The following is a 9,151-nucleotide window of genomic DNA, read 5'->3' on the forward strand; positions in this document are numbered from 1 at the left end:
AACATCCAGGGGGATGGTTTGGCATGAGCAAAATGAGCCAGCGCAGAGTTGCAGTTGATGAGTCCGACGTCAGAAAGGCTCATCATGGAGTCTCACAGGTCCTAGGAAGGACTTGGCTTTTCTTCTGAATGTCCTGCAAAGCCGTGGAGGGTTTTGTGCAGAGGCAGGAGGATGCAGGTACCTAGCTGAGAGGCTGGATTGTGTCCAGCTACCGGGTCAAATATAGACTTTTGGAGTGAGGGCACAAAGGTGGAAGCACAGTGGCCAGCTAAGAGGCTATGAAAAGAATCTGGAACCCAGGCAAGCAAGCATGGCCTGGACCCAACGGAGGCCACAGAGCTGGTGGGGAGGAAGTCAGTGCGATCCGAGTGGGCGTGGCTGGGGTCAAAGCCCTGCTGGACCTTGTTAGTTTCCAAGGATTCCTCAGCCCTTCAGTCTCCAAGTCTGAATCATCCCACAGCTCGGTGGCCATGACATGAAGCCCACCTGGCTCCTCTTTTCACCACCAAGCCCGAGAAATGAGTTCCAACATCAGACTGGCTTTTGATCATCCTGGCTCCAGCCCTGACTGGTTGGTGGCCGTGGCCAGGTGATTTAATGTGCATGAACCCCTTTCATCTGTAAAGTGGAGATTTTAGGAATTTCCACTTTATCTATAAAATGGGATCAACATAGTATTGGACTCAGGGAAATACTATAAGGAATTTTTTTTTTTTTTTTTTTAGACAGAGTCTCACTCTTGTCACACAGGCTGGAGTGCAGTGGTGTGATCTCTGCTCACTACAACCTCCACCTCCCAGATTCAAGCGATTTTCCGGCCTCAGCCTCGCGAGTATCTGGGATTACAGGCATACACCACCATGTCTGGATAATTTTTGTATTTTTAGTAGAGATAGGGTTTCACCATGTTGGCTAGGCTGTTCTCGAACTCCTGACCTCAGATGATTCACCCGCCTCAGCCTCCCAAAGTGTTAGGATTACAGGTATGAGACAACGTGCCTGGCCAATACTATAAGGATTTAATGGGGGTAAAATAGGAGCAACCCTCCTTTTCCCCCCACAGACTCTACCTTTTTGATTCCCATTAAAACTGCTCCACAACTTGCATGAGCATAGGGACTGCAGAGAGCAGCAGACTTCCCTGAGGGAAGTAGAAGGTGGTGCTACAGAAGGAAGGGGATCGCTCCATGGAGGGAGGAGAGGAGCTGTCTCTCGGTAGCTGGCATTGAGCCTGGCATGAGGGAAAGCCCTACAGCACACGTGGGTAGGCAAGGACGCTGCCCTGGGTGCTACTTGCCTAGAAGAAGAAGGAGGTAAATGGATCATTCTCCCTCCCTGTGCTGTGCATACCTCATGTGACATCTTGTTTGGCCGTGGGGTCGTCCCCAAGTTGACAAGGGCGGGGCAGGATTTTCTCAATCCATGCACTTCCTCCTCTGCCGGCCTGGTGACCATGTTGCCAAAGGGACGGCTCCAGCTGTCCATGTGCCGCAGGGGAGAGAGAAACCCATGGTCATGTTCACTGTGAGGTTCGCTTCCCCTTGTTCTCTCTACACTCCGTCTCGGCTTTCTCAATTTTGGCTTATTTTGTTTGCCTTTTGATTTCTGCAGGCTAAGTATGTTCCAACCTGTAATCCCTCTTCCCACATTCACCACCCCCACCCGCCACACACACGCACACAATGATCTGTCTGCTACTGACAACTCCACAGCTAACCTGGACAGAGCGTGTTTCAGAGCATCTCCAGGAAAGGAATTCCTTCTGTTTCACGCGGTCCTTTGGCTGTGACAGGCAGACCTCTAGGATGCTTCTGGGGGGCGGTGGCCTCCATAGCCAGGTGCTCAAGAAGAGATGAGGAGCCTGCACTCTCAATTAGTGTTGGCAGGGTGGAAGTCAATGCCGCTTTTGAAGAGCAGTTTGGCAGTTAAAACCCAAAAGCTTAAAAATGTGCACAACATTTGCCCCAGCAATTCTTACACTTGAGAACACTGCCAGATGGTATCAAAACATGTTATTTAACAATATTTCAAAGGAAACATTATTTTACAATAAGGAAAACCTAGAAATAACTGCAATGTCCAACAGTAGAGCGTTAATTAAATACAATATGGTACATCCATGCAATGAGATTCTGTGTAGTGTCACACAATATCAAGTTGTTGAAGAATCATCAGCATGAGGAAATGTTCACAGCAAGGGCGCCAAGTGAAAAAAAGGTAGATTATAAAATATCTATGGATAACATAAACCCCAGTTTTTGAAAAAAGAATATTTGAATATGTGCATAGATTAAACATTAAATAATATATCAAGATATTAGGTGTTGTTTCACATCTGTAGTACAACTGGGTTGTATTTTCTCCTTTGTGCTTTTTGGTTCTTTGGTGGCAGAGTATAGACTGAGGCCAAACTATCTGAATTTAAATCTCAGTCTCTACCACATACTAGCTGTGTGACTTTTACTAAATTACTTAACTTTTCTGTGCCTCAGTTTTACCCTTTGTAAAATGGGGATGCTGCTGCTGCTAAGAATAGTATATGCCTCATACAGTTGTTATAAGGATTAAATAAGTAAATGCATGTAGAGTACTTAGAATAGTGCCTGGTGATAGCTACACACTTTTTTTTTTTTTTTTTTTGAGACAGAGTCTCACTCTGTCGCCCAGGCTGGAGTGCAGTGGGGCGATCTCGGCTCACTGCAAGCTCCGCCTCCCGGGTTCACGCCATTCTCCTGCCTCAGCCTCCCGAGTAGCTGGGACTACAGGTGCCCGCCACCATGCCCGGCTAATTTTTTTGTATTTTTAGTAGAGACGGGGTTTCACCGTGTTAGCCAGGATGGTCTCGATCTCCTGACCTCGTGATCTGCCCACCTCGGCCTCCCAAAGTGCTGGGATTACAGGCATGAGCCACTGTGCCTGGCCCACCTACACACTTTTTACGTTTTATCTGTTAGTATTTTCAAAATTTGCTCTGGTAAACATTTAACACACATATCCTCAGGGAAAAGCAATGTAATAATTAGTTTTAAACAAGGAAAAGGGATTAGGTCCTTGCAGGAAGGCCAGAATGGTGAAAGAGAAAAGTAAATGCCACTCTGAAAACCACCCAGTGTCAGCCCCCAGAGCCAATCCTTAGGATAGAAATGGAATCATCCTTAGAATTTGGGATTCTGGCCAATTTCGCTTTGGTCCAAATTACCTAGAAAATTAAAGGAAAGAAATCACCTTTAATCGAATGATCTAGATGGAGGATCAGTGGTCTTGTGGGTGGCCCTGTGCTTAGTGGTTGGTCTTCGGGAATGGGGAGGTCTGGGGGGCATCTGGGTGCAGGGTGAGAAGGGGTGGTGGGAGGTGAGCCAGACAGGAGAGTCACCATGGAAAATGGTCCCCTATCTCTGCAAAGTCTTAGTTTTATGACGCCTGAACGAGATCATTCAGACTATTGCTCCTTCTTTAGATATTTATGCATGCCTACTATGGGCAAGCACTAAGGGGCAAGGTCTTGTGATTACTGTGACAATTGCTTCAATTGTCCAGTAATGATAGCCTCTAATGATCAATCACCCCCTAGGTGCCAGTGCTCCATGCTAAAAATGCTTGCCATGAATGATCTCATTTCATCCTTACAGTCACTTGTAAGATCAGGGCTGGCAGCATCTTCAGTCTCATTTGATGAATGAGGAACTTGACCACAGAGTTGGGTTAACTGGCACAGGGTCAGAAAGCTTACAAGGTGCAGGGCTGGACTTTGAACCCTAGGCCACCTGGTCTGTGTCATAAGGTTTAACCCTACTCTTTCTGCCTCCACTTGGCTTCCTTTGGCTCAAATCAAAAGAGCCCAAATGTGTTCAAGAACACTCAGAAATCTTTTTCTCCTGCCTCTGAGACCTCACTCCTGCCTTTTTACCATCCTTACCCATCTGCACTGCCAGGAGAAGCCTGTTTAACTGCCTCCTTCTGCCATATGGAGTCAGGAAATACTTTTTTTTCCCCAAGGATACACATTTTTTAACTGAAAAATTAAAATTGTGTCTATTAATTTGTGTATAAAATGTTGTTTTGAAATATGTATAGATTGTGGAATGGCTAAATCAAGCTATTTAATGTAGCTTTATTAAAAAGCATGACAATAATTCCTTTGGTGCATTAGTGAGTTTCCTGAATTGTATGCCTGCCTCTGAGGACTCCAGAGGCCCTGATGACCTCACTTGACCATTTCTATGGAAGCACATTTTTAGACAATTCTAAAAAATTGTTTTAATTGTGGCAAAATACACAAAGCACAAAATGTACTATCTTAACCATGTTTTAATATACTGGTCAGTAGTGTTAGATACATTCACATTGTTGTATTACTAACCTCCAAACACTTTTCATCTTGAAAAACTGAAACTCTGCCATTAAATGACAACTCCTCATTTCCCCCATCCCACAGCCCCTGAAAACCACTCCTTTCGTTTCTGTCTGTATACATCTGACTGCTCTAGGTACCTCATATAAGTGGAATCATATAGTATTTGTCTTTTTGTGACTGGCTATTTCACTTAGCTTAATGCCCTCAAAGTCCATCCACATCGTAGCATATGTCAGAATTTTCTTCCTTTTTAAGGCTGAATAATATTCCATTTTATGTATATGCCACATTTTGTCTATCTATTCATCCGTTGAAGCAACCTGAGTTGCTTCCACCTTTTGGCTATTGTGAAGGATGATGTTATAGGTGTCTTAGTCTGTTTGGGCTGCTGCAACAGAATACCATAGACTGAGTGACTTATAAGCAACAGAAATTTATTTCTTGTAGTTCTGGGGCTGGGAAGTCCAAGATCAAGACACTGGCAGATTTGGTATGTGGCAAGAACCCACTGCATAGCTGACCACCTCTTTGCTGTGTCTTTATGTGGTGGAAGGGCAGAGGGAGTTGGAAGGGCACTAATCCCATTCCTGAGGACTCTGTTCCCATGAACTAATCACTTCCCAAAGGCCCCACCACCAAATACCATCACATTGGAGATGAGGTTTCATCATACGCATTTGGAGAGAGCACAAACATTTGGTCTATAGCATTAGGTGTACAGATATCTCTTTGAGTCACTGCTTTCAGTTATTTTGGGTATATACCAAGAAGTGGAATTGCTGGCTCGTAGGCTAAGTCCATGTTTACTGTTTTCCATAGTGGCTGTGCCATTTCACACTCCCACCAGCAGTGTACAAGAGTACAAGTGGAGATGCGTTTTTAGCTGTAGTTGCACTAATCTCCTCTCCTTTATTTTGGAGCACAGGTCAGTCCATCGTGGGCTGTAAGGCCATTCTCATCGATGATCAGGTCTTTGTGGTGGTAGCCCAGCTCTTCGGTGGCTCTCACATTTACAAATACGACGAGAGCTGGACCAAATTTGTCAAATTCCAAGACATAGAGGTCTCTCGCATTTCCAAGCCCAACGACATCGAGCTGTTTCAGATCGACGACGAGACGTTCTTTGTCATCGCAGACAGCTCGAAGGCTGGTCTGTCCACAGTTTACAAATGGAACAGCAAAGGATTCTATTCTTACCAGTCACTGCATGAGTGGTTCAGAGACACGGATGCGGAGTTTGTTGATATTGATGGAAAATCGCATCTCATCCTGTCCAGCCGCTCCCAGGTCCCCATCATCCTCCAGTGGAATAAAAGCTCTAAGAAGTTTGTCCCCCATGGTGACATCCCCAACATGGAGGATGTACTGGCTGTGAAGAGCTTCCGAATGCACAATACCCTGTACCTTTCCCTTACCCGCTTCATCGGGGACTCCCGGGTCATGAGATGGAACAGTAAGCAGTTTGTGGAGATCCAAGCTCTTCCATCCCGGGGGGCCATGACCCTGCAGCCCTTTTCTTTTAAAGATAATCACTACCTGGCCCTGGGGAGTGACTATACATTCTCTCAGATATACCAGTGGGATAAAGAGAAGCAGCTATTCAAAAAGTTTAAGGAGATTTATGTGCAGGCGCCTCGTTCATTCACAGCTGTCTCCACCGACAGGAGAGATTTCTTTTTTGCATCCAGTTTCAAAGGGAAAACAAAGATTTTTGAACATATCATTGTTGACTTAAGTTTGTGAAGGTGTGGTGGGTGAAATTAAAAGACATGTAGCATTAGGTCTCACAAGAGAGGACCAAGAAAAATCAACACACAAATCAAAGCCAGGCTCAGAGCCCTGAAATTAAAAAGCACTGAAATAGTTAGACGTTTTCAAACTTTTAGAACTCACATTTTAATCAGGGATTGCATTTATTGGCTAACTGCATGACATGCCCATTCTACCATTTTAAAAAACATCTTAAAGCCTGTAATTTCTGAGAAAAGAGTACAGCATTTACTCTTATCATCTAGAAATGTAATATGCCTTTTTTCCCCCTTTTTAATGAGGAAGAAGAAAATTGGATAAGATGGGACAGCTCTTATAATGATATAAAAAAAACAAACTTTGAGCCCCTCTCATTCCACTTTAGCAATCTTTTTGGTAAGAACTCTTAAAGCCAAAAGTCAGCTGAAAAGATTTGCTGATTATTAGTTTAAAAATCTTGTAACACTCAGCAGTGCTATTTTGAGTCATCCCAGTTTCCTAAAAGTAATGCCCAGTCTTCCTGAATCCTCCTTAAGAGCAGAACCTTGGTGATTTTGTTGACTCATATGAATGCCTGTCATGGATATGTTAGCAATTTAATGTTTGACATTGCTTCCTCTGCCACAAAGACAATAGTCCGGTGACACATGTCTAGATCCAGCACAGGCTGTAGGCCCAGCAGCGACTCAAAGGAGTTTCTCCCTCTTTCTTAGGGTTCAAAGCTGACCCTGTGGTGGCCAGAGCAGTAATGCTTGTTTGATGCTCTTCATGGCTCATCTGCTTCTCGGAACCCACCCGTTGAGTTTGTGGGTAACCAGCAGACAGGCCAAACACTGAATGGTGCTTTTCATTTCATCCTTTAGAGGGATGAAACAGTTATTTCCGTCTGATAAGCATTTGGTAGAATTTTTGAAGTGAGATTTTACGAAGGCAAAGAGGGCTTTACACAGATCTGGACGTGCTTTGAAACCCAGAGGTGGTCCTTTGATTTGTGCGTGTCCTTGCCCTCTGGACAACTGAATATTTCAAGTAATCAAATACCAACTTCCCTGCCAGCCCACCTGCCTTCTGCCCCGCTTGTGTAACAGTCCCGTTTTGTTGAGTTGCTGCTATTGCAGCTGCCAGTTCAGCTCACACCAAATCACAACCCAAGATATTCTTCCAGATAGGAAGACTCCTTCCTCTCCCAGTACTTTCCCAAAGGAAAATCCCCCAGACCCACATGCTCACAGGGCCCACGTGTTGGCAGTGGAATCAGCCTGTGCAGGCTGGGGATCTCAGGCTGATCAGTAGGGGCCAGCTTTGGAGACAGCCAAGCTGAATCCCACACTCCAGGTCTGTGCTCAAGAGACCAGATGGTGTATTTCCAAATGGGCCTCTCTGGTATGGGCGATAGGGAAGCTCCTGGGGTTCGGTTATGTGGAAGATTCTTAGTGGATGTTCCACCTGGTTAGCTGGTTCTCTTCAGAGAATATAAAGTGAATGCCTTTAGGGGTAGCTCTGAGAGAGAAATCCAACAACTTCATTCCTAGCCATGAAAGTAGCACGATCATATTGTACTGTATTGTTATTGTAAAATGATTATTTGCCATGTCATGAGTAGGTAGATGTTTTGCCACAAATATGAATGTGTTTGTTGTTTCCTGACTTTAAGCAATGAAGACTGAGACAATAAATAGCACTCAGAGAATGAAGCATTGATGTTACATCAGCACTCTTGGGTAACATTCTGGGACTGTAGTTGCTGCCTCAGAAACCACGGATTTTAGTGAATGAACTCACCCACACATAGTAGTGTTGTTACTTGAAACTTCTACAAATACCAAGCGAACAGGAGAAAAGTGGTTTGTTTTCATTTTTAAGTGCAAATTACTTTTCTTCTGCTTTTTTTTTTTTTTTTGCCTTCTTGGTTTATTTGAATAGGCTACAAATGCCCAGGTTCCCCCATCAGAGGCTGAAAGGGGAAGAGCTCTGCCATTCCTCCAGCCCTGAAGATGGCAAGCTGCTCTTTCTGTTGCATGGAACCCCTGAGCAGAAAAAGAGGTACTTGGCAAACTGTAGGAGATATTTAGACAGTCCCAGCAACTATGCTGGATCAAAGTAATGTTCCCAATTCCAGCCACCTGTAGGGACGGCAAAGTGGCATCTTTTCACAGTGTTGCCACTGCAGAGAGGTATCACATTCCCAGCTGTACCTCTGAGGGTAAATTAGCGACTAAGCCCCCTGCACTCACTATTCTGATCACATTGCCAGATTCTGGGAAACCAGGAAACACAGGACGCCAGGCTTAGGATGGAGAGAGCTGTTGAGTCCGGATGGGGAATTAGGGGGTGAAAGAACGACCTAAACAGGTGATGGGTGGGGTGTGAGAAGTGGGTGACCCACTCAACTGCAATCGGGTTTTCCTTTTTATAATTTTATTTTACACAAGACTAAAGCCTGCAATCTACAGAGCGCCTATGCTGTGGAAGGAGATATTTATTCTGGCCAACTTACTAAAGGAGCATAGATGTTCTTGGCACGGGGTGGCAAATGCTTTGCTTCATTAATCTTACTGCTCCATCCCAAGAATCCCTGAAGTTTTAAACAATTCCTGCAAGAAGCATTCTTCCAGTAATAATGTAAAACACAAAACCAACCAAGCAACAGCAAAAATGCAAAGCAGAGACATATGTGGACCGTCCCCAGTGGAGATCAGCTTGAAGGAGGGGGCAGATCTTTCTTCTACTTTCCCTCCCATCACCCATTGGGTGGTCGTCTGCTCAGCTTGTTTCTTCTTCTTCTTTTTTTTTTTTTTTAATGATACTTTAAGTTCTAGGGTACATGTGCATAACGTGCAGGTTTGTTACATATGTATACTTGTGCCATGTTGGTGTGCTGCACCCATCAACTCGTCAGCACCCATCAATTCATCATTTATATCATGTATAACTCCCCAATGCAATCCCTCCCCCCTCCCCCCTCCCCATGATAGGCCCCAGTGTGTGATGTTCCCCTTCCCGAGTCCAAGTGATCTCATTGTTCAGTTCCCACCTATGAGTGAGAAC

General features: G+C 44.7%; 1 protein-coding gene and 1 long non-coding RNA gene across 2 annotated transcripts in view; both read left to right on the top strand.

Annotated features, from left to right (window-relative positions):
• LGI2 (leucine rich repeat LGI family member 2) overlaps positions 1–7,809 on the top strand; it is a 30,571-nt gene extending 22,762 nt beyond the window's left edge. The window contains exon 8 of the mRNA XM_023223046.1: positions 5,280–7,809. Coding sequence (XP_023078814.1) covers positions 5,280–6,097 — 818 coding nt within the window. The 3' untranslated portion in view covers positions 6,098–7,809. The remainder of the gene's footprint in view (positions 1–5,279) is intronic.
• A 153-nt stretch (positions 7,810–7,962) lies between these two features.
• LOC111549852 overlaps positions 7,963–9,151 on the top strand; it is a 4,008-nt gene continuing 2,819 nt past the window's right edge. Inside the window, exon 1 of the long non-coding RNA XR_002733850.2 lies at positions 7,963–8,873. This is a non-coding gene — a long non-coding RNA (uncharacterized LOC111549852). The remainder of the gene's footprint in view (positions 8,874–9,151) is intronic.

Source organism: Piliocolobus tephrosceles, chromosome 3 (assembly GCF_002776525.5).
Source record: "Piliocolobus tephrosceles isolate RC106 chromosome 3, ASM277652v3, whole genome shotgun sequence".
NCBI classification, from domain to species: Eukaryota; Metazoa; Chordata; class Mammalia; order Primates; family Cercopithecidae; genus Piliocolobus; species Piliocolobus tephrosceles.